The following is a 27,447-nucleotide window of genomic DNA, read 5'->3' as shown; positions in this document are numbered from 1 at the left end:
TAACAACTAAATTTTTAATGCGATGCGTATTATACCTAGTTCTCGCAGAGCCTGATTTCTTTCAATTTGATTACTATTTATTTCAGCTCGCTTACGGTGTCCCATTCCCGCAAAATTTTCGAATTACCACTCCAACTTTTAAATTGAGGTTTAGACTAAGATAAAAATAATATTTACCATGTAATTTGAAAAAATATAAAAATTTAAGGGTCCCCCCACTTAAAAAAAGTTAAGAAAACCTTTTTTACCGTCTTTTTTGAGTATTTTTGTTTAAATTGTTAACAAATATATTCCGTAACAACTTCAACTTTTCACACAATAATATTTACTATCTTATTTATACTGTATAAAAAATTCGACTTAAAAAAAATTAAATTAAGGGTCCCCCCCCCCCAATTAAATAGTAAAGTTGTTTTACGCATTTTAACTTCTGCTATTGTAAGAATAAAACAATTAGCATTGTTTAAAAATAAATCAAATATTCATTAAATTTTCTTTTCGTCCTTAAAGAGAAGCTCGTTTGCGATGACCCTCCACTATTTGAAGTAGCAGTTGAAGCTGCGCGGGGTCTTTTACTTTATTTTTAAAGTCTTGTATAAGTTTTACACCTCTCTCGGCGCAGTCATTCACAACTTGACAATACTTAACAACACTTTTTACATAGTTGTAGTCTTTCATCTTCACCCAGTGCTCGGCAGGTTGTTGCATCCAATCTACCTGGTTTGCAGTCATCTTGATTAGATTAAATAGCAGCCAGGAACGAGGATCAATTAAAGAGGCAAAAGAAGGTATGTTGTCGCCATTGACTTTCGGAAAAGACGGTTTTCCAGGCTTTATTTCTTCACTTCTTTGGGTGTCATACAACTTCAATGCCATATCAGATCTTTCAATAGGCAAAATTTCATCATCAAACATCGCGAAGATAACTAACTCTTCAGTTAAATACCAAAGGTGCCTGTTGCAAGACTGAATAGCTGCATCAGAAGTGATTTTGTCTGTATCACGGTACCACTGCATATCGGCGATGTATTGACGATCGACTTTTGGTGCAATAACTGAGATGCGACTTTGTAAAAAAGCCTTTGCGTGAAACAGAGCAATAAAAGTAGCCATTCTTTTCAATTTATGACGTTGATCCAGGTCGAGCGATGTAATCCGTTGATCCAGCATGACAAGTTTCAAGATGTACAGCTCATTGTGCATAAATCTTGCACGATGATGCGCACCCGGTTTTTTGAAGTTAAACATTTTACCTTTTGGCAAGTCACCTCCAAGATAATGAACTGTCAGTTCAATCAATTCTTGATAATTGGCCCTCGGAAAAATATTCTCCTCAAGGCACCTACTAGCCAGTTCAGAACAATTGTTGCCTGGCGATGAATAGGATGGTTCTCTTCCGGCCAATCAAATTTTGTTTTATCTGTAGGTTCGGGAGAAATAGAATCCCAAATGTCTTGAAGCATTTTCAAAATTGGCTCGATAGGTCCGTTATGACTTCCATTAACTGCATCCCAGACGTGACGAACATGCAGTTTGTAGACATGATGGCGACAAGCTGTCCACAACAGTGCATGACCAACTTCTTTCTCAACCAGTGCTGCACATCCATTTTACCATCCAGTGTTACTTGAAGTGGTGTCGAAAACTTGGGCAATCAAATTATCTAGCAGGTTCCATGAAGAAAAACACTTAATGAAGGCATCTTTCTGGGCAGTAGAGTTAGTAATTACAGGGATTTCAAAAAGTTTTTAGTTTGCATCGTTCGATGACCCATCCCAACCACTTGCTAAAATAGCAACATGCTCTTCTTTCTTTCCTACATACAAAAAATGTTTGTTTTTAAATATTATATTGCTATTTCAATATTTGCATTTCCAAACACTGAAAACAGTAAACAAGTAATAAATTAATCATCCATTTACCAGTAAGTGACGTAACAAGTTTTGAATCCCAGTGACCTGATGGATGAAGAGGGCGCTTCTCCTGATATTTCTCCTTTATTTGGGCCCCTTGTTTTTCTCGTTCTACCATACGGTTACGGCGAACTGATGATCGCGAGATTGGAAAATGACGTAACGAAGCACCGCAAACTTTGACGACTTTTGCTTCAACAGCCATTTGATCTCTAACGCTCAGGCCTAATCGGTCAGAGACATCAGTGAATGATTTTGTTAGCGTTGTAGGATCGATGTGAATAGCAACGGTTGACAATCTGGTTTTCCGTTTTTGGTGGAAAGGAGTGTAAACTTCAACTTCTGAGCTGTTTGAGTCATTCTCACTTTGCTCAATGATTTCTTCTATTTCTTCGTTACTTAGAGTTGTTTTTCTTCTCTTAGCTTTGCTGTGATCATTGACTCTGTTTTCAAGACGTTTATTGCGATCCGACTTGTTCTTATCTCGCTGCGCATGAGTTGCGTCGCAACCAATCATCGAACCAACCTAATTGGAGATAAACAATACAATACTAACGTAAAATGAAAAATAACCAATAACCTTAAGTAAACACAGTAAAGTAACATGGTTGAAATAATGCATGAAATTACCTGTGGATATTTCCGTTGGTTCAGTAAAAACTCCCAGTCCTCCTTCCAGGTTGCATGTCGAGAGAGACGTAATATATAATATGTGTCAGCGGCTGATATGTCACAGAGTTGATTCATTGATTTCAAAAACTGGGTTCGTTTCTTCTCGGGGCACTTATTTCCTTTTTTCAGCACACTTTGCCATTCATTAAAAACTGCAATGAAATACTCGATGCACTTGTTATCTGGCTTAACTGGTAAGTGAGCTCTTTTCCAAATTTCTTGCAATTCAATCAAAATAACTTTAAAAATATTTTTTGCCGACACTGTTATTTCACTACTTCCCTTGTTGATTTCTCTAAAGTAAAGGTATCTTCGGAGCAAAGCAATTTTAAGGGGAAGTTTTACACCAACACTTAAACTTTTCTCTAGTCCAAATCCAATAAAATAATCTTGATGATAATTTCGTGTGGATCTCGGTTTTTCTACTGAACGATTTTTCTCTTTTATACTAGGGTTCGGTATTTTACGAGAACGTAGATCCATTTTTGTGGTTACCACAGAAAGAAAACAGTACTAGCAGCAGCAGAAGCTCGTGACTGAGTTACTAATTGGGATACCGTTTAACAAAATCTGGCGCAAATTACTTTACTGAAATTAAAAAAAGCAATTACATAAGCCTAGCAATTACAAAAACTAGTCTAATTTCATTGGAACTCTATTTTAGAAAATATTTCCTAACCTTAATTCGTATATTAAATTTATTGTAAAAACATAAAGCTTAAAGTAAATAAAAAATTTAAAACAATAATTTTTAAATTAAAATAATTTATACTATTGATTACTATTGGTATGTCGAAATCTTATTATTTAATAATATTAAAATAATGAAAATAATGTAAATTAAACATTAAATTTTACTTGTTAAAACAACTTAAAACAAACAACATGGAATTATTTACCATGCTGAAGAAAAAACACGAAAAGAAATTTTTCTTGTGCTGAACGTCCAGTTTAGACGCAACCATTGTTTTAGAATAATTATTGGTTCAAATAAAGACTATCAAATTTTTTTATTTCAATACAATTTTTAGATCGTCCTAAATTTAAGCCTTTACAGTAAAAAATTACTTTCTGATGTTGCCAAATTACAAAACGACTTTACTATTTAATTCGGGGGGACCCTTAAATTTTTTTTTTTAAGTCGAATTTTTTATACAGTATAAATAAGATAGTAAATTATATTGTGTGAAAAGTTAAAGTCGTTACGGAATATATTTGTTAACAATTTAAACAAAAATACTCAAAAAAGACGGTAAAAAAGGTTCTTTTTAACTTTTTTTAAGTGGGGGGACCCTTAAATTTTTATATTTTTTCAAAATACATGGTAAATATTATTTTTATCTTAGTCTAAACCTCAATTTAAAAGTTGGAGTGGAAATTCGAAAATTTTGCGGGAATGGGACACCCTAAGCTCGCTTAGTCTCATCTCGACGACATTTCATTTCGACGACGATTTATCTCAGCTCGCCTTACATGGTTTCTTTCATTTTGAGAAAGTCTAATAATTTCACTTCATAAATTATCAGACATAATTAACAGGGTGGGCCGAAAATTTTTTTTTCTGATTTTTGATTCGCTATACCGCGGAAAACATGCTTCAAGGGTATCTAAGGAAAGTGCAAAAAAAAATAATACAAATATTTTACATCTGGAGCTAGCGCATCGTACTTTAATATTTAAATAAATACTCACTTTTTATCATTTTCGTAACAAAGTGCACTTTAGAGTATTCCCAAAATGCGCTGCAAAATTGGTGTTTTTCTTGCCACAACAACTTGTTTTGGGATAATTTTGTTTTGATTATTTTAAAATATTAACCAACCTGCCATGGCTGTTTTTAAAAAAATTACTCGTAGCGAATTTAAGTGCCCGATTTTTGGTCATCCAATAGAATTATCTGCAAATAAACTTCCAACTTATGAAGATGTTCTCAAGTGTTGTTTTAATGAAAATTACAAACTAGCTTTGAAATCGAACAACAAACCAATTAAGTTTTCTAATGTTTCAAATTGTGTCGCACAACAAGTTAAATCAGTGTTTGATAAATCTTCAATACCCACAGTAACAATTTACAGAGTTGTGCAATTGATAAATGGATACCATGATAGTTATCGCAATCTTATGAAATCCTTCAAGCGTGATAAAGAAAAAGGAAAGTTCAAAAAGAGAGTTAATGATTTTAAAACAAAATCATTGTTATTGTTTGATGTCTCGGCGTGTAAGTGTAAAATAACATTAGACTGCAAATGTAAAATGGTCACTGAAATTTGTTTATGCGAGTGTTCTGTTTCAATTATCTGTATGTGTGAAAAAGAAAAAAAAATCCCCATCATTGAACTAAAATTTGTGTACTGCCAAAGAATGCATGGTACTAGTAAAATCGGAAGTATTGACGTAAAAGAAACAAAAAAAATTACACAAAGACACGATAGGAAATGTGCTGAACTTAAAAGAACTCTGCCTACTAATAATCTATTATTGGAACATTCATGCTCAAACCATTGAGATGAAACACTAAAGCAAAAAGAGTTCGTTAGTGATGCCTCCGTAGCCATTAAAGAAGTCATCGATAAAGAATTAGAAGAATATAAGCTAACTAAGCCATCATGGCAGATGCGCATTACAATGAAAAATACTGCTCTGACTAGCGATCGCTATGGAGTATCAGACAGAGCAATGGCAGCTATTGCCTCAAGTGTTTTGCAAGATTTTGGTATCGTAACTAATTATGATCCCAGTTTTGTTGTTGAGAAAAGTAAAATTAGAAGAGGAAAAGTGGATAACCGTTCACAACTTCAAATGCAGAGCAAGGAGAAATATAACCCACTTCAAGGGCTATATTTTGATGGGAGGAAGGACAAAACTCTAGTGGTTGAAAAAATGAAATTGAAACGGTTTCAACGAACCATAAAAGAGGAACATTACTCAATTTTAAAAGAACCTGGTTCCGTGTACGTTGGTCATGTTTCACCAACTTCTGGGTCTGCTGAAAACATTGCCAGTAGCATTATTTCATATTTGAATGAAGCTGGAGTTTCATTTCATGAACTGGACGTAATTGGATACAATGGTACTGTTACTAACACGGGATGGGAATCCGGTGTTACTGCCACAATTGAAAAATATGTAAACAGACCACTGCAGTGGGGGTTTTGTCTCTTACACTTCAACGAATTGCCATTCCGGCATTTATTTCAAATTTTAGACGGAGAAACGACAGGCCCAAAATCATTTAGCGGTCCGATTGGCGCACAGCTTAATAAGTGTGAGAAATTACCCATGGTAAAATTTGTCAGTGTCCATTGTGAAATTCCAGAAGATGACCGCAAAATTTTAAGCAAAGATCAGCAGTTTTTGTTGGATATAAGTTCTGCTACTAAATTAGGCAGTTGTTCAGAAGATTTATCTGTTCGTGAACCTGGAGCCATTTCACACTCAAGGTGGTTAACAACTGCAAACAGAGTTTTACAATTGTATTTGAGCCTTGGAACCCCAACAGAAGATCATAAAATCTTAGTTTCTTTTCTTTTAAAATCATATGTCCCTGGATGGTTTCATATAAAAAAAAGAAAATACTTCACAAATGGAGCAGAACATGTATTTGAAATGATAAAGTCGTCAAGATTCCTGCCCAATGACTTGCTAAAAGTAATAGACCCAGTAATTGAGAGAAACGCTTTTTTTGCACATTTATAAAACTTGCTTTTAACAATGGTAGTAGACAAAAGGGTTTATATTGGGGAACTGGGTTATAGAAGAATTATAAAGGCAAGAAGCCTAGCTTCTAAAAGAAAATTTATCAGGAGTTTTCAACCACCCAAAATTAATTTCCTTGCTACTGACTATACAGAGATGATTGACTGGAACACTACCACGCTTTTTCCGCCACCTTTGCTGCGAAGAGTCTTAGATAAAGATATTTGGTCAAAGATCCAATCAGGTGAAACAGCGGCTGAGTGGAACTTTGAAAAGTTTCCATGTTACACACAAGCAGTAGAACGATGCGTAAAAATTGTAACAGAGGCTTCACAAAAAGTAGCTGGCTTCAATTCCAGAGATGACATTATAAGAACTACACATAACTCCAGATCCTCAATGCCTAATTTTTCAAGCAAATCATATTTTAAACTACCAACAGAAATTAGCAAAATGTAAAAGAATATATTTTTTCTCAAAAGTTTTAGTCAAAAAGATGGTTTTTCAATTAAAAAAAAAAAGATTTCTAATTTACCATTCCATTACTTTTTTCTACTTAAATTGTCTCTAGATACAGTGTCGTAGCTAGGTTTGCTGGCGCCCAGGGCAACGCTGAAAATTGGCGCCTTCCTCCTGAAACAGACATGCGAACAAAAAAAAAATGTCGTGGGGGAGACTTTTAGCGATAAGGTCCTGAAGGGGCCTTATCGCTAAAAGGGAGGTCCTGCTAGGGAGAGGGGCGGCTTAAGAGCCCCTTCCCTTCCCAGCTAGGGTCTGGGGTAGCGCTGTAAGTTCCCCCAGCAAGGTCTGGGGTGGAGCCCACATCTGACAACGGTTTTCCAACATATTATACACCTAAAATTATGCTAAAGTACTTTATTTTCAATAATATTTGGACTGATTTGCATTAACAAATTCAACCCAAAACCCCTTTTTGGCGCCCCACCCCCCCTAGAGAAGCGCCAGGGGTGACTGCCCCACAAGCCCAACCTTTGCTATGCCTCTGTCTAGATATTTGTTAAAGAATTTATTCAATTTCATATCATTTGTTAAAAAATTAAAAAAAGGGAAAAATTCTTCGATTATTCAAGCGCGATACGCTAGCTCTAGGCAGAATTTTTTTTTTTTTTTTGCATTATCCTTAGGCACCCTAAAGAGAAGTTTTTTGCGGTATAGCGAGTCAAAAATCAGAAAAAAATTTTTTTGGCCCACCCTAAATTATTAACACCCTTTTAATTATTAATTAAGCATCATAGGAGTGTGTAAAAACAATACTTAAAATAATAAAAGTTGAATTTTAATTTTTAGATTGAACTTTGGGTTTTCTTACTTAAACTTATCCAAAATACAGTGTAAGCAAATAAAACAGAGCATAGTATAATAATCTAACTCTGTTCTACCTCTACTATTAGTTATTTAAATTAGATGTTTTAAAACAATTTAGCAATGTAAAGATAACATATTTCTATCGAAAACTTAAACTAAAGTTGTAAAAAAACTGGTATAATCTTTTTAACTGATTAATGTTATATTTAGGGTAGTTCTTATTAATTATTGACAAAATATTACAAGTATTTAAATAAAAAAATAAAATGTAATTAAAAATATTATAAATCTTTTACAGATAAAAACTCATAAATAAAGCAAATCGAAAAATTATAATGCCTCTCTGCTCAGCAAGTATTGCTAGCATTGAACGGTGAAATGTAATCATCCATCTTAAAATCACTTTCATTACTTTGAAATGTATTTAGTGCAAAAATTGCAATAAACAAGTAAGCACAAAACTAATAATAGAAAACCTCTATAAACAATCATATATTTGCTTTAAGTGAAGAAACTTGGAAATATTGAAACTTCTTGAACTATTTTAAATTTTTTTATTTATTCAACATTCAAAAGAAAAAAGGTCAGTAAACTATATCTTTTCAACATTTCTTTTAAACGCATTCTTTCAAGAATATTTTTTCAACACATTTTATGATTACGCTAACTACAAACAGATTTAATTTATGTGTTTCATCATGCCAGTGCACCACTTTACTGGCACGGACATCATTCTCAAGAAAGCCATGTCACATTATAGAAAAGTAAATCACTTGGCTAGCAAGGTCAACACTCTTGCTGTAAACTAAGCCAAGCCACAACAATTTGAAACCTTGCAAACAACATATTAACCACAAACTATAATCACATAACATTATAACACATCACAAACGTAGAAACACTTCATATATAAAAAATATTTACAAAATATAAACCAATATTACGGTAACACATATAAACACAAAATAAATAAAACATAAATAAAATAATATATATATAAATAAAAAAATATATATAAGTTAGAAATATTTATAAAATACAACCTCATTTTTGTAATATTTGTTTAACAACATACCTCGTAATAAATGTTTAACAACTTTAAAAAAACAAACCATCAAACGATTGGTTTTTTATATTATAAAAGCAAACAGGTTGTTCTTTAACATGAAACATAGAGTTGACCATGTGAGATGCAAGGGTTTCGGAGTTAAACACTTACTTTATGAAGAGTTTGACCTATAAGAAGAGCATAGTCTTCTAGAGTCATCATCGTCTTCTAATTTTTGCAAATAAAAATTACAGATTAATATACTTCAAATACAATTGACTAAGGACTTCAATAGTGTTATTATTATATGTATGAATTAAATAAATTACCTGACTTTAAAAGTTACCATACTAATTTAAAAATAACAACAGGTCTATCCTTAACTAAAGAAGTCTATCTCAGGTCTATCCTTAACTAAAGCTTAACTAAAAGTTAGTAAACTTAATATTAAGTTAATATTAAATCGCTAATAGTAGTCATTTAAATTACACGTTTTAAAATAATATAGCAATGTGTAAAGAAAACATATTTCCATCAAGACCTTAAACTAAAGTTAAAAATGAAATGATATATTCTTTTTACCTGAATAATGTAATATGTTTAAGTGAGTTAATATTAATTATTGACAAAAAATTATTAGTATTTAATCAAAAAAACAATAAAAAGTAATTTTAAAAAGTTATAAAACTTTTATAGATAAAAACTCTAAAATAAAGTAAATTGAAAAAATTATAAGGTATGGTATACAGCAAGTACTGTTAGCATTGAACGGTGAAATGTAATCCTCCACCATAAAACTGCTTTCATTACTTTGAAATGCATTTTATATATCGCTACTAAATTACTTAATAAAAAGTAAATATTTAAAGATTTTTGTTGTTTGTCAATTTAACTATATTTATTGCATTTTCGATATAATTATCTTCTTATACTATCTTACTATTTATATTATACTTATTTAATTTTTTATAGTTGGTAGTTTTCTTTCATTATTATTTTTCTTATGTTTATTAATTTAGTCGTTTATTCTTTATCGGTGAATAATTTATTTGACTTAAAAATAATTTAGTTTGTTTACATTTTAAATATCTCACGCATATTCTATTTCTTATAATTGTCGCTATTAAATTCTAATTAGGTCGTTTTATTTTTTACGTCGTTTACTCTTAACTCTTAACCCAGCGGGCACACGACGTTGGAATAACGTTGATCAACGTCGATCAACGTCAATCAACGTTATTCCAACGTCGTGTGCCAGCTGGGAAGTTTTGTATTCTGTCATTTGTATAACTTAATTTTTTAATTATATCCCAATCTAACTTTACATTATATATATAATTGTATTATATTATTAGCGATATTATTTTTATTTCTATATTTCTATTATTATTATTCAAATAATATTGCCGTAAAGTATATTTTATATGTAATTTTAACTGTAAAAAAAAAAAAAATTATAATAATGAGTGTGGCGTGCAATCCTCATTACACGGCGGCACAACCTACAATAAAAAGCGATACAGCTAATCTAGACATCTGGCTGATTGATTTAACGAACAAATTCGACTTACTAGTAATAAAAGTGTCTACGCAAGCTGAAAGAAATCTACAAAAGTGTCTACTGCGAGCTGAAAGAAAAAATACGCAACTATAACCTTCCAAATATCATAACCGACTTAGACGGGAGACCAACTAACAAGAAATATGGTGTTAACAACGGAACGAAATTCTATTGGGGAACACGTTGGAATGAACTCAAAAAAATTGAAGTTATTTAATCTCAGACCTCTCTTACCTTCCAATCAAAATTTAAACGAAATAACATGTTACTATTGCAATTAAAACAATTTTAAACAATAAAATGAATGAGCTAAAGATACTTATTGCAACATTTAATTACCACATAATAACAATTACTGAATCATGGTTTAACACCAGATCAGTTAACTCAATTAATAATTACACTTTCTGCAGCAAAAACAGAGATAAAGGTCGTCGTGGAGGCGTATCTATGTACATTAGAAATGACTTGAACTCATTAGAAATTATTGACAAAGATTTATCCAAAGCAAAAAATAAACAAATCTGGGCTCAAACTATAATAAGCAATCATGAAACATTAATTATAGGATGTATTTACAGTCCACCTAACTCTACAAATGAGGTCTCAATTGACATAAACAATTCAATTCAAAAAGCTTGTAACCTAGTTATACAAATAAAAATTTTAAGCTGCTATTTATTGGCGATTTTAACAATCCTGACATTATTTGGAGTAATAAAAGCAGACTTCAAGAATCTGGTGAACCCTGCAGTATTTCATTCAAATATCTTATTGACTCTAACTATTTTAAACAAAACATAAATGAACGAACGTCTTCAAAAAATTTTTTGGATCTTATTTTTACAAGTTGTCCTGAATCAATCTACAATACAATAATTGGACCACCACTTGGCTCTACAAGTTGTAATCATCAACTTTCTTCAGGAAGCTTTAGCTTAATAACTGAAACAAAATGTATTACAGCATATCAAAATGAATCAAAACAGTTCCATGTGAACAAAGGTGACTTTTCAAGTATTTCGAAATATTTGGATAGTCTTAAATATGAAAAACTTACTAATGACACTGATATTAATGATATGCATTAAAAATTATAAACTAAAACTAATTCAGCTATAAACAAATTCATTCCTACTCGAAAAAATGTTATCTCATGTACCAAATACAGACCTAATTAGCTAACTAATATTTTAAAAACCCAAATAAAAATGAAAAAAAGCATTTGGTGCGTATTTTTAACCTCAAATAATTATTTTAGTATTTTTAGCCTCAAATAAACAAGATTCCATCAAAAAAAAATATTCATCTCACTGTAAAGCATTGAAGAAGCTTATAAAAGCCCAGAAAATTTATTACGAATCGATTTTGATCAAAAAAGCTAAACTAAATCCTAAATTAATATACGCATTTGCAAATAGTAAAAATAACAATTATCAAAAAATTTGTTCGCTCATTAAAAATTATGGCGTAACTTTAGCTGATAGACAAGAAATTTGCGATCAATTCAACCTCCGTTTTTATAATGTATTTAACTCTGTCCAGAATAATAAAAAATATCCTCACTTTAAATCAAGAACAGAATCAATCTGCTCATTCAACACTGACTTTTTCGAGAGCTCAATCATTTATTTTATTTATATTTATTATTAATTGAACTTGATTTGCAAAATGAATACAAACAAGCTGGTGCTGATGGGATCTACCCGTATTTATTTTAAAAAATGCTCAATACCTACTCAAAAATATTATCAATTATTTTTAAACGTTCATGCGAATTAGGCTGCATTCCAACAAAATGGAAAGAAGCAAATCTGTCACCATTATTCAAAAAAGGCAGCAGAACAAACCCATCAAACTATAGGCCCATTGCGCTCACGTCTGTAGTATGTAAAATTATGGAAAGAATAATAAAAAAGTAATCAAAAAACATCTCATTGATAACAAATTGCTCTCTGACTAACAACATGGGTTTGTTAGATATAAATCTTGCCTGTCAAACTTACTAGAGACATTGGACATAATGAGTCGCTAAACTTCGGTGCCTCAGTTGATTTCGCTAAAGCCTTTGACCAAGTACCACATGATGCTCTTATCACAAAACTAGAAGCTTATGGTATAAAAGGCAATCTTCTTAAATGGTGTAGCTCATTCATTAAAGGAAGGATGCAGAGAGTAGTTATGGATAACTATTGTTCTGATTGAGGGGATCTACCCGTATTCATTTAAAAAAATGCTCAAGTAGCTACTCAAAAATGAAGTTAGCGGAATTGAACAGGGTTGTAGTTTAAGACCACTATTTTTTGTTATATTTATTAATGATATGCCAGAAGTAATGAAAAATTTCATTAAGCTTTTTGCAGATGATACAAAACTTATTGCGATCATAAAAAATCCATTATCATCTATTTCATTTCAGACATTGACGCAGCTGCGAAATGGGCTGAAGACTGGCATATGAAATTTAATAATGATAAATGTAAAGTTATGTATATAAGAAAAAAAACAAATAACAACATTTATAAACATAAATATTATATAAATGGTCAGGAATTACAAGAAACAATATCCGAACATGATTTTGGTGTTATAATTACAAACAACTTAAAATGGGAAATCCAATGCCAAAAAGCCGCGTCAAAAGCTAATTGTGTTCTCGAACTTTCACTTATTGGTACGTAAAATCATTCAAGATTTTGTACACGTCATTTGTAAAACCCCATCTTGAAACATTTTCTTCAGCACGGAATCCTTATAGAAAAAAAAACATGGAAAATCTTAAAAAAATTCAAAAACGAGCTACTAAACTAGTGCCTGCTTTGAGTAAACTTTATTATGAATCAAGACTGAAAGTTCTTGGTTTGACTACACTTAAAGATAGAAGAATAAGAGGAATGCTAATTGATTATTTTAAAATTCCCAATACCTTTATAAAAGTAAACTAGCAGGTCCCAATAATTAAACCACACTGGCATTAGCTCCAAGGTCCTGCAGGAGCGATTAGAAATAATCAACACCCCATTATCAAGCAAACCAAGATTAACATTTGCCAAAGAGAATTCTTATTCACTAATAGAATCGTTACATATTGGAATCAACTACCGAAAGAAGTTGTCGAGGCTGATAATGTCTTCCATTTTAATATTATTCTGTTTATTCTCATTAATATTATTCTGTTGCAGTTGTATCTATAGTAAATAATAATAATAAATAAAATTAAATTTGAACAAGACATCATACCAAGTGACAAACAGCAGAGGAATTTAAAATCTGTAGTTTTCTTGGCAATGTCCATAGCGGCAAATTTTCCAAAACCATCAATCTTGGAATCTAACGTGGATTCATAAACAGCGTCATAAACTACATCAATATGGTATTACGACGGTGTCTTTCCTGCTTTTTCAATGGGTTTCACTTAGAGGTTTTACAATCAAATCTTTTACTCGATTTGTTAATATACTCCATTTTTAAATTGATCTAAAAAAAAAGTTATAATTCTCTTGAATATTGCTGAAAAGTTTAAAAGCTACATTGCAGGAAAGTGCTGCATAACTGTCAACAAGGCATAGTAAATGGCTTCCACAAGAAGAAAAAAAGCTTGCAATTAAAGTTCGAAGATTCTTTTTTGTACATTTAAATTCTTTCAATTCATGTTTATATAATTATCATAACCTTGGCTACGCACATTTTGTAATGATATTCCATTTTTGAACAAGCAAGCAGTCAATCTTTGCCCAAATGTACAAGAGACCTAAACAAATTTAAGAAAATGTTTCTTTAGCTTTTCTTCTTCTCCTAAAACTGCATAGACAAACCGAACTACAAATGACATTTGTTCTTTACAACTTACGTCAGGAATGCATTCCAAAATTATAGGATAATACAAAGCTTTCTGCAGTTCGTACAAGATTAACTTAGTAACTCTGCAGGAAAGAAGACAATTAAACTCATTTTGATTTTTTTTGCTTAAATAATACACACGAGTTTCCCAACGTAGATAATCAGAAAGAACAGTGTCAAATTTTGAAATGTGTTGAGCAGGTTTTTAAAAGTTTTTATTGTTTCTATTGAAAACTTGTTCCACAAAAAGCTTGTCCTTAAGTACCAAGAAGTTGTACAATACAAAGAGAGGAGTTCAAACTTTTGTTTGAAAACAAAACTTTTAATGTATTTGTATACAATTTATTTTTCAAAAAAAGCTTTACCTTAAATAAAAATGGTAAAAAAAACTTAACCTACTCGCATATGTACTTGTTGTAATGAAAAAAACTTTATCTACTCGTACATGTAATGTTGTAAATTAAAGCGGTCTTATGCAGAAAAAGCTTTAACCGCTTTATCAGGAATGTCTATTAAATCTTGAGACTGTGAATATTCCATCTGCTTCTAGCGTACAAGTTGTTTCTGTTTATTATGAATTATAAAAATGGTTAATAGTATACTTAACAACTAACATCAAGAAAAAAATATTTTAAAAATTGAACCAAGAGTTATTAAGGCTTAAATAACGGCATTTGATTATTTCTCTAAATTATTATTAATTTGTGTTTATTAACTAACTTAATAGCAATAAATGCACCCTTATATCAAATCTTACCTGCAATTGATGCTGATTATCGTTTGGATCTTGTTCTTTTGACCTAAAAAAAATTTAATCAATGTCTTTGCTTGTTTTTTGTCTTCTCTCTCCATATCTGATTTGCGTTTACTATAAAAGAAACCAGAAGGTTTCTTTTTTTCTGCCATAATGGCTCACAAACATATTCTTTTAAATAAATAACTAATTACTACTTTTTTCTGTAATTACTTTTTAATTGAAGTGTAGAGCAAATAAATAACAATACATACAAATCAATAATTTACGATATATACTAGACTCCCCTAAATTTAAACTTACGATAACAGTAAACATTTAACATACAAACAACACGATTTAAATAAACATATAACTCACAAACATATAAAACACAAAAAATTACTAACTAGGCACCTTAATCTAATTATTTTTTCATTGAAGTGGTGAGCAAAAATGAAAAAAATAGTAGTCAAGGATATAAAGATTGGCGCCCCTAATATGATCCTTGTGCCGGGCCAGGGTTTATCCTTCACTACAGAAGTTATCAAATTAAAAAGTTTTCGATCTTATTATTATTTAAGCTGATGAATGTTTTTGATCTTATTACTGATTAACAGATATTAACAGATTATAAAGATTTAACCTCATTGCGTGGTTAAAAATATAAAGAGAAATATTAAAACCTCATCGCGTGGTCAAAAATATAAAAAGAAATATTAAAAGGCCAAGCGTGCTAAATCTACTACTAAAGACCAGTGGTGATATACCAACTTATATTTTAAAATCTTATATTGTTCACTTTACGAACAGTCTTACAGATTACATATATAATAGTATCCATGATGGTAATTACCTATCATTTCTAAAAATAGCTGATGTTATACTATGTTTTAAGAAAAATGACCCAACTGATAAGTCAAATTACCGTCCAATTAGCATTTTACCAGCCCTTTCTAAAGTTTTTGAAACTATTTTGTATGAACAAATCATGATATTTATTAAGCCAAGATTTGATAAACCTTTGTGTGGTTTCTGAAGAGGTTATAATACTCAGCATGCCCTTTTTTTGTTGCTTAATAAGTGGCATGAATCATGCCGCTATTAATACAATCATGCCGCATGATTGTATTAATAGTGGAGGCATTGTTGCATCAATATTAATAGATCTCTCAAAAGCCTACGACTATATCCCGCATGACTTAAAAATTACTAAATTAGACCCCTATGGTTTTTTAACAGAATTTCCTAATCTTTTCCTGTCCTATATTTTTTACAAAGGATACAAATCTTCTGCCTGAAATTGGGTAGATAAATTATCTGAAAAGCCTTAAGGGTCAATCCTTGGACCTGTTTTGTTCAATATCTTTATAAATGACTTATTTTTATTTATTAAAGATACAGAATGTTGTTATTTTGCTGATGACACTATTTATGCTTGTGATTATTGCTTTGAGGAGGTTATTTTTTGTTTGCAAAAAGAAGCAACCAACACCATCAAATGGTTTCAGTTAAACTCGATGGTTGCGAACCCAGATAAGTTCCAATTTCTTTTAGTTGGTTTAAAAAACACAAAAAATCTATCGTTAAAAATAGGTAATATAAGGGTTTTTTGCCTCCGTTAAGAAGGCAAAAAACCCAATAAGACTACTTGGTATAACAATTGATAAAGATCTAAAGTTTGGGGAACACATTAAACAGTTATGCAGTAAAAATAATGGTATACGTTTTGCCATATCACTCATAAGAAATTTTTTATCTCGTGATAGATCTATTTTGCTGTTTAATGCTTTTATTTTGTCAAACTTTTCTTTTTGTCCTCTAATTTGGCTGTTTTGTTTAGAAAAAGATGACAAACAAATTCATAAAAAAGCACTATTTATATTCTATAAAAGGTTTAATTTGTCTCTGGATGAATTATTAAATTTTGATAATAGAGCAAGAATCCATCTGAGAAACTTGGGATTTCTTATAATGGAAACTTTTAAATCTATTATTTGTCTAAATCCAATATTTATGAAAAACCTTTCTACTATAAAAAAAACTTATGAAAAAACTCCGTTGTAGCAAAAACTCAATCTACCTCCGAAATACCTCCTAAAGGCTCCATATTTAATGATTCATGCTGTACCTTAAATAGGGCCACCTTGCTCTGGAACACTCTTAATAGTGAGACCATGCAATAAGTCTTGAGGTGTTCAAAAAACATATCAAGATTTGGTAAGGTAATAATTGCGTTTGCAAAATTAGTTGTTTTTAAAATTTTGGTTTTATTTTATACTGACTTATATCTTTAGTTAAGATTGTATTATTATAAATATTTTTTCTTAAATTGAAACCATTGTAAATTTTTATGACATTTTTTTTTTATGATACAATTGCATTTTTTTAATGACATTTATTTGTAAGTGTACCGTCCACAAAGTTAAATGTGTTGATTCAAATTAGTTTTAGTGTTAACTAAAACTAATTTAAATCATGTTAAAATCAACTTGAAATAAAGTTTTTAATTCAAAAAAAAGAAACCTTACTAAGCATATATCACATTTTCTAACCTGAGTTAGAAACTTTTAATTCTTTTTTTAGTAAGTAAAATTGTGATTTTTTGCTTCATTATAGTCTATATTATGTTAATTGGCTACTTTCAATGGCAAGAAAGGGCGGTAGAAAACAACAGTAAATCACGGATGCCGCGTTATTTATTATTTTTTCTCGTCTTTTTTCTCTACAACTTTTGAATCAGTTAAAGAAGTGTTGATTTCGTTTTGATATGTGTAATATAGATAATTTCCTATCTTAATTTATATTAAAATAATTAGGATATTTATTATATTAAAAAGGGAATGAGAAAAGAACATGAAACGCACGCCGAATCTTCAATGCAAGCCCATCTTTCATTGGCAATATCGAAATTGGACGCACTTGAAAACAAAATTACATTAACAGTGGATACGCTTGAAAATAAAATTGCGTCAAAAGTAAATGCACTTGAAAATAAAATTATGTTAACAGTGAATGCACTTGAAAATAAAATTATGTCAAAAGTAGAATCACTTGAAACCAAAATTGCATCAAAAGCAGTTGCACTTGAAAATAAAATTACCTCGAAAGTGGAATCATTTGAAAACAAAAATGCTACAGAAGTTGTTGCACTTGAAAATAAAATTATGTCAAAAGTAGAATCACTTGAAACCAAAATTGCGTCGAAAACGGTTGCACTTGAGAATAAAATTACCTCGACAGTGGAATTATTTGAAAACAAAAATGCGTCAGAAGTGGTTGCACTTGAAATGAAAATTACATCAACAGTGGATACACTTAAAAATGAACTTATTTTAAAAGTGGATGCACAACAAGATAAAATTATGTTACATGAGAAAAATTTGGAAGTAATAAAGGCCTTCCTCGCAGCCGAAACGGTAAGAAAATGATTTAAATAAAAATGTGTTTTAAAGTAAATAAAAAAGTAATATAAAAAATTGACAAAAAATATATGTAACAATCAATTAGTTACTAATTGCATCCAGCCGTGAATGTGTTTTGCTAAGAGTTGAAAAGTAAAACTTATAATTTTTAATATATTAAAGTATTAAAAAAAAAAAGATTTAACAGCCAATATAATAAAATTATAAGAAAAGGCTAAAAAAAAATTTTTTCTATAAATAAAAAAGACTAGTGCATATAGTTATTGTTTTTGAAGTTATTAAAAAAAAAAGTTCTCTTGGGCAATCAATTCAAAAATGTTTTAGGTAGGGAAGAGAAAGCTATTTGAGCAATTTTTACTAAATCTAACAGATCTCATGAACGGTCTTACATAATTTTTTCAATATTTGAAAGAAATCTAACCTGCTAAAAATTTGTTAAGAATGAAGTATTGTTTTTGATTTTTTTTTGAACATATTGCCTAAAGTTTGCAGAACTGTTCAACCTGCCCCAGCGAGTAAGTTAAGCAATAGTGTGTGGTAAGTTAAAAATTCAACAAACAAATGAATATGTATGATACGACACTTGGGTGAACCATCAATGAAACTTTCACTAACAGTAAGCGTGTGTATAGATTATTAACTTTTTATTTTATTCACCTTAATGAAACAAGTACAAAAAGTGAAAAACTTAAATAATAAAAAGTCTCATAAAATATAAAAATATAATTTTATACAACTCTCTTTAACTTTGAAGCCCGATTTAAACATTACTAATTTTAAAAATATATATAAATAATGTACCGCTCTATCATTTCTCATCAAAGTTGTGATCTTTGTGTTCGATAGTTCAGTTTAATTTATTTTTTTTCAAAGCTACTCAACTTACTCCTCTAAACAAGGTAACATATTAGTTTGATTTTAAAAAGAACAGTAAGTCTTAAGAAAAAACAGTTAATTTTAATCAAAAGTCTAATAAAATGGTAAATTATCAACACTTAAGTGATAGTAGATAAAAAAGTTAATGAGCATGCAAGAGAAAAATAGCATAAATTTTTTTTACTTTTTTGGTCCAAAATAGAAAAGGTGCCCATATATCTTACTCAGTAGCTTTTCAGCAATTTTTTGTTGCGCATTGTGTTAACATTTTAATTCCCCAACTTTCATTTATTAGATGTTTTGCCATGTGATACGTAGTTTTTGAGATATTTTAACTGCCCAACTTGCCCCTATGCTCAACTAGCCCCGATCTACCCTACTCAATTTTGGTTTTATCAGAGTAAAAAAAATTCGAAAAACAAGGCTGTAAATTTGAGTGAAGAACTTAATAAGATTTAAATCTGCAAAGGAAAGTTTTTTACTGATATTTGGGTGGTGTACGTTGCTTTGGGAAAATGACTAAAATATGAATAGTTATAAATGAAAAAATAATTTAATGTAAATTTTTCATACACTCAGTAAATATGTTTAGTGTTAAGGAAACTTCATATTTGGTTCAAAAAGTTGAAAATGACCACATAAAATTTTTGCATAAATTTTTTTTTTTTTTTTAATCAATTTTTTTTATCATATTTTTAAATTTTTTAATGAGGTAACTTTATTTTTTTATTAAGATTTTGACAAGTTATTAGTTAGAAGTTATTTCAGATAAAAATTCTTTTAAAAAGATAATTTCAGATAAAAAGATATTTCAGATAAAAATTCTTTTAAAAAGATAATTTAAACAAATTTAGAAAAACGGACCAAAGAGATCTTGTTATTTCAAATAAATTAGCTTTAACTGTTTGATATTTTTTATAAAGGTTTTTCTGTAGAAAATACTCTTAACAAATTCATTCAAATTAGCTGTTTTTCTGCCGAGTTAGGCAAATACAACAACAACAACAACAACAACAACAACAAAAAGCAATATATTTACCAGAAATATAGATGTTTTACATAAGAATGTTATACGTTATAAAAAATATTTGTACAGTCTACATTCTGGATGGTTCACTCTCATATAGCTAGGCTAAATCGATGAGAGCGACCATAAAACACTAATAAACCTGTTGTTTGTGCCAAAAATCGATACTTAATGCAAATGGAAACCGTCTAGATCGTAATAAGGTGATAAAAGTATAAATGGTTTCCATTCACATGTAAAAAATAATGGAAATATAAAAAAACAAAGCGAAAATGGCCAATATATCCATTCAAAACAATAACTCCTAAATAAAAAATGAAGAAATTAATAATAATAAGAAAATTAATAAGTAACGAAAAACATATTTTTCTTGAGATAAAATAAAAATATAAACTCAAAAAAAAAATTCCCAAAAAATATTATATTCAACATAATGTTATAATTAGTGATCGACCGAAATTGGAATTTTGCCGAAATTTCGGTTTCGGTTCATTTTGGTTGCGGCATTCCGGTTTCGGTTCATTTCGGTTGCGGCAACCGAAATGGAAACCGAAATTTCGGCAAAACTTTTACCGAAATTTCGGCACAACCGAAATTTTTTAAATGTAAGAAATTACGTGTTTAAACAATGCTCTTTTGATTTTGTTTTATTAAGAGTTGATTTGTTGTTATAAATGAAATGATGTAAATTAATAACGGAAGTTAACATTTGGTAGATTTTCTCGGCAAAACAAAAGTTTTTCAAGATATTCTGGTAAAAGTCTGTTTCGTTCGTTGGTTAGTATATCTCCAGCAGTTGAAAACAACCTTTCAACATCAGTTGATGTTGGTGGAGGAGTCAGAAACTTCTTGGCAATTTTGGCAAGGGCCAGCTTGACTCTCCCACTCGAATTTTTTTCATAAATCTTACAGAAGTCCAGACAGTCGGAAAATATCTGAGAGTCCAAGTAATCATTCAACACTTCTTTGGTCAGTCTGGAGTTTGAACTTTGGTTTGTTGTTGCTTGAGATTGGGCAATGATGTTTTTCATTAAGTTAGAAAATCCTGTAAGGCTGGTTCCTTTGGAAATTGGTTTGGGTTCATTGAGAGATGGTAGCAAAGAATCTAGTTGTGTCAAGATGGATTTTTTGGCAGCATGACAGGCATCCTGGGATCGGAAAAAATAATGTTTGAACCTTGGGTCAAGTAAGGTTGCAATGGAATAATGCTCAGTCTTTTCCATGTTCAAGAAACGATTTTCCATAGCAGTTTTCATTGCTTGCTGCATTGTGATCATGTCATCATCTCCAGTTGTAGTTTCAAGTGACTGGATTATAGTTGTCACAATGGGAATGCAAGAACTGTTGCAAGATTCACTTCCCAAGAGCAGTTTTGTGGCTTCTTCAAAAATACCCAAAATTGTAACCACTTTTTTACAAATATTCCAGTGTTCCCGTGAAAATTCAATTCCAGAGGATGGCAACTTGAGCAGAGTGCCAGCAATAGCTGGTTTAAGATGCAAAATTCTTTCCAGCATATAAAAAGTCGAGTTCCATCTTGTTGCAACATCATTTTTCAACCCAAGTTGATCTTTGTTGCCCATCTGACTCTCTTGTTGTTTGTAGAGCTCTGTATGAAACACATTTGAGTGAGAGGCATGAGTGCAAATTTTTCGGCATTTCTCAACAAGGGTTTCCACTGTTTCCATAGAAAAAAGTTCTTTTTTGATAACTAGTTGAAGAGAATGGTTAAGGCATCCAGCTGATTCATAGACACATCCTGGTTTATTGAAGGCTGCCTTGACATTTGCAGCATTGCCCCTCAAGCAAACACCAATTTTTGAAGTAATGTCCCTCGGCTGTTTCTTGAATCTTCTGATAAATGTTTGCCGCTGTGTGACGATCGTCATATTTGGAGCAGGATAAGCAGAACTTCATCAATTCCCAGTCTTTTGAAAAGAAATGAATTGTCTTCCCTAAATATCTGTGGTGAAAATTTGACCAAGCATCCAGACCAATGGAGACCGTTTCGACTTCTTCTTCTTCCAAACGATCTTTTAGAGCAGTTTTAATCTTCTCATATGCAGGGTCCAGCATGCTTCTGTAGTATTTTTCACTAGCAACTTCAAAATTTAGAGCAATCATGGCATGGTGTCTTAAAAAACCAGCTTCATTAACAACAGACCATGGTTGCATGTTAAGAATAATCATTTTTTATCTCAAGTAAAATATTTTTTTACAATGATATCACAATACTACACTCTAGCTGTAAAAGTATCAAAAATACTTATAAAAACAATTTAAATAGAAATTTCATTATTATAAATTTAAGTAAATGGTATAAAAATTATTAAACTTCGTTTTGGCTTTTTGAATATAATCAACATTCAGTACATTTCTTAAATTCTGCTTAATTAAACCAAAATAATAAATATACGCGTACAAATAAGAAAAAGTTATTTGCACAAATAATGACTCACCCTAAGTAAATAATGACTCACCCTAAGTAAAACAGAGTGTAGAGTAATTGATGAATGATACCTTTTATATTTAAATTATTTGATGACAAAAAATTTAAATATATTTATATAATAATAAATATAAATATACTAAAAATATTTAAAACTTGTATTTCCAGAAAACTATTTGGATATCCATAAAAAATAAAAATTTAATAAATAGAAATACCTGGGATTCCGGGAAAAGATTATCCCTCAAATTAAGAACAATTACAAATGCAACATTTGTGAAGTTATCATTCAATGACATATCTTTTTATGTATGTTTATCAAACTTAAAAAACATATTTTCAAATGATTTGGTTCGGGAACATGCTACATAGAATGGGTTGTATGAAAAATAAGACATTTCAAGATTAACAGCAACTTGTTTGACCCTGACTTTTTTTAATTGTCATTGATTATTGTTAATAAAAGTGTCTCATTTAAACAATATTTTTTTATTTAAATATATATATATATATATATATATATATATATATATATATATATATATATATATATATATATATATATATATATATATATATATATATATATATATATATATATATATATATATATATATATATATATATATATATATATAGTGGGATTAATCAATGTAATGAGTCAACTATAAGTGAGTACAACAACTTTCTTGTTCTAACAGAAGAAGTTGCAGCTATATAAAAAAAAGAAATTACAATAAAAACAATCAATCAATGCAATAAGTCAAGTATAAGTGTATATGACCATTAAACATTTAGTATAAATTTGACAATTAACTTATTATACTCACTAATACTTGAGGTATTACATTAATTGATTGAACTAAAATAAATATTTGTAGCTATAATCTGTAGCCATTTTTCAAAACACCTTGAGAGGCTCATTGCGTATTTCAAAAAAACGCAATTAAAAAATAATTATTAGGAAAGCCTCTTTGTAAAACATTTGAAACTGATAATTTTTACATTATTTTTTGAAAATATTTGTTCAATAATTTTTATGATTTTATTTTTTTTTATCAAAATTAGCTTATTTTGTATAAAAGCCAAATTTTTTTTGTTTACTCTAAGGCTTTTTAAAAAGTAGTAGTAGCTGCAGTATGAAAAAAAATGTACAATAAAAGCAATTAATGTACGAATTCAAGTCTGAGTACAACAACATACTTGTTGTACCAAAAGAAGCATATATAAAAAAAATACAATGGAGCTATATAAAAAAAATATAATGATATCACAAAACTAAACTCTAGCTATAAATTAAAAAAAAATTTTTAATATAGAAATATAACAAAATTTTTAAAGATAAGAAATACAGCAAATACTCCTAGCATTGACCGGTGAAATGTAATCCTCCGTCAAAAATCTTCCTATGTGCCAAAAACCTCAACTTCAACTACAATTACTACAACCGCAACAAAATACAAATAGCCCAGTCTTAGTTGAGTTATTCAATTCCAGTGATCGAAACTTCATTCTAAGCGCTGCTAAATCCTTAAGAACCTCAACAGAATTTGCTAAAGTGTTTACAAATCCAGATCTTAATGATGCAGAGAGATCAAATATGAAAATGTTGCTTCAAGTAAGAAAAATTAAAAACAAATGGTTAAATAAAAAAACACCTGATTCATTATTGTTATATGGCTATAATGTGTAAAAATACAGTAATGTGTAAAAATACACCTGATTCATTATTGTATATGGCAAAAATTTCACAGTATTTCGATATGATCGAAACAGTAAAGGTGGGGGTTCACTTATTTTAGTGTGCAATAATATCCACTCACTTCAAACGCATCTTAATATTCCAATGAAACTACTAAATACTGAAATTACATGTGTTGACGTGTTTGTCTCATCCATTGAGCAAAAATTATGAATTGCATGCATTTATCACCCTCCATGTGCAGCCATCAGTATTTCCAAAACCAAAGCTTTTTGCAAATAATTTATAAATATCTTGCAAGATAATTTATAAATATTTTTGCAAAATAATTTATAAATATCTTGCAAGATAATTTATAAATATTACACCGCTACTTGCGATTCTACATGCATCATAGCCGGTAACTTTAATACTTATAAACTGGTCAATCCCAACTAGTTTCGGTGATTCATCTCATGACCTTTTTGTAGAAACGTGTTCCGCAAATGCTTTAACCCAACTTGTATCCGACAATACCAGATTTAACAACCTTCTAGATCTGATACTAACTAACAACTCTAAAACGTTTTAAATATAGAAACTATTGCCCCATTCACAAATACCTGCAACCACTGCATGATTATTTTCAATTGTAATTTGGAGAAATATAAACCATATAAAAAAACAACCAAGTATAATTTTTTCAAAGCTATAACTCTATAAACTCTATAAACTCTATACAACTCTATAAACACCGACTTACAAAATGTAAACTGGTATTTACTAGCCAAAACAAAACAGGATGTTGAATCTTTCTGGCAAACTATCTGTAATTTTTTAAATTCATCTATTTTATTGCATGTACCATTAACTTTTAATAGAAAAAACAATATCCAACCTCTCGCCATCTGAAAATTAGCCTCCAAAAAACGTATTCTCTATAGAGATTACAAAAAACAGGTAATCCATCTTTTCATGTTAAATTCAAGAACTACTCTCATTTATATAATGCAGAAGTTCAAAAAAATTGCGTTTCTAGAGAGAAAGATTTAGTTGTCAAATCCAATATCACTTAGTTTTACTCTTCTTGTAAACAAAAAATCCAAATTCTGTAACTCTGTTGCGCCATTAATTCAAACTGATGGTTCTCTTATTACAGATGATTATGAAAAATCACAACTTTCGAACAATTTTTCTGGCTCTGTGTTTGTTACCAAAACACAAAAATTCTTGAAATAATATTACGTTTCCTTACAATTCTGTTGTTTCTTATCTACAAAAGCTTCCATCCAAATCATCCAAATCCTGCCATATTTTTGCAGTCAATTGCAATTGTTATTGCTATTCCTTTTTCTATTCTGTTTGAATGTCAATGTCCAAAAATGTTATACCTAGGATAGGAAAGCTGCAATAATATGTCCGATATTTAATAAAAGAAACCCCTTGTTACCCACAAAGGGTAAATAGACCTATTTCCATGACATGAATTGTTTGTATTATTATGGAATCAATAATTGCTGAAAGCGTTACACGTTATTTACTCCTGAATAATTTCATTTCATTTGTGTGCATCATTGCAGTTTCTTAAAGCGTAGATCCACATTTACACAGATTTTGACAATATTAAATGAGTGGATCACTGCTGTTAATAATAAAAGGATAGTTGATATCATATATACAGACTTTGAAAAAGCCTTCGATACTGTAGCTCACCCTAAGTTACTATTTAAACTGCATTGCAACGGTATCAAGTATGAGTTGCTAAATTCGGTTTCAAACTTCTAAAAATTTGATCTTTTAATGACTTCTAAAATTATGCACAACTTGGTTGATTTGCCTTTTTCTGAGTTTTTTACTCTCGCTCCTACTCGTTATTCAACTAGATGTCATTCCCAAAAATTAACATCACGTAACAAATACATCAATGATATAAGGAGATTTTTTTTCTGTGAAAGAGTTATTCAGATATGGAATTCTTTACCTCATGATATGACGCATTCTTCTTCATTGTCTCTATTTAACTCGAATTTAAAAACATACAATATTCAGAAACACTGTTTACTGTTTTAAACTTGGTGTTAGATAAGATTAATTCTTAAATTTCCTGTATCACCTTTTTGTATTTTTATTTAAATATTTGAAATGATAAATAATAAATATTTGAAAAAATAATTGAAATAATAATAAAAAAAAATCTCTTTCATTAAAACCAATTTAATGATCAAATTAATTAAATCTCTTTCATTAAAACCAATTTAAATTTGAAACCAATGTAATGCAAAATTTTAAATAAACAAGTAAATACAAGACTAATAATAGAAAACCTCAATACAAGAATAATAATATAAAACCTCAAAAAACCATCATATATTTGCTTCAAGTAAAGAAACTTGTAAATATCAAAACTTCTTTAACTATTTTAATATATTTAATTTTCTAAACTAAATACAATGCAGAAAAATTTAAATGTGCGTAGTTATGTATATATATATATAAAACATTAAAATATTATTATTATAGAGAAAATATTCTTTATAAAAAATCCTTAAAATTCAACCAGTTACTAAAACTTCTGTACCCTCCTCCCTCCTTCTCATAGTTGTTTCAAATTTCATATAAAATTTATTCATTATGACGTTCAGAAAAAAGCATTTAATTCAGAAGTTTATTAAAACGAAAAAAATTAATAACATAGTAATAATATAATCTGTGTACATTTTGCCTCTAATTATACTATTTAAAATAGCGCATTTTATACTACCAACAAATGAAAATATGTTTAATAGGAAATTAAGAGTAGACAAAATATGCCCGCAATGTGGAGCTCAAGACGAAACTATAGAGCATATGATGTACAATTGCAATAAAGTACAGCCTTTAATACTTTTTGTTTTAGACATTCTTGATCAACTTTACCATTCTGAATACCCCCATCAAAATTCTCTTAAATTTTTATTATGTGGATATAGCATAAAGAAATATGATAGAGAGTTTGGAAATATTTTACCTGAAACTCTCATTGTAGAAATATTTTTAAACAGAATGAAGTCATATTACGATAAGAAAATGTTTAGTATAAAAGTTTTACTTAGAAATTTGATAATAAAGTTAAAAGGACATTTAAAAAAGAACTTCTAATAATAAAAACAAACAACACACAAGATAAACACATTAATGAGATAAGAAACATTTTTAAAAAT

The 27,447-nt window shown here is 29.8% G+C and overlaps 1 protein-coding gene across 3 annotated transcripts in view; it reads left to right on the top strand.

Moving 5' to 3' along the window:
- The window catches only part of LOC136083677 (TNF receptor-associated factor 3-like), a 131,176-nt gene that overhangs the window by 79,682 nt on the left and 24,047 nt on the right, over positions 1 to 27,447 (top strand). The window contains exons 7-8 of one of the 3 annotated variants that reach the window (XM_065803236.1): positions 17,630 to 18,208; positions 27,144 to 27,314. In XM_065803236.1, coding sequence (XP_065659308.1) covers positions 17,630 to 18,208; positions 27,144 to 27,221 — 657 coding nt within the window. In that variant the 3' untranslated portion in view covers positions 27,222 to 27,314. Of the gene's footprint in view, positions 1 to 17,629; positions 18,209 to 27,033; positions 27,315 to 27,447 lie in introns of those variants that run through there. The other 2 variants (XM_065803235.1, XM_065803237.1) reach the window with 2 other exon arrangements.

This window comes from Hydra vulgaris, chromosome 08 (genome assembly GCF_038396675.1).
Source record: "Hydra vulgaris chromosome 08, alternate assembly HydraT2T_AEP".
Taxonomy (NCBI): Eukaryota; Metazoa; Cnidaria; class Hydrozoa; order Anthoathecata; family Hydridae; genus Hydra; species Hydra vulgaris.
This window is presented reverse-complemented; position numbering and strand designations above follow the sequence as displayed.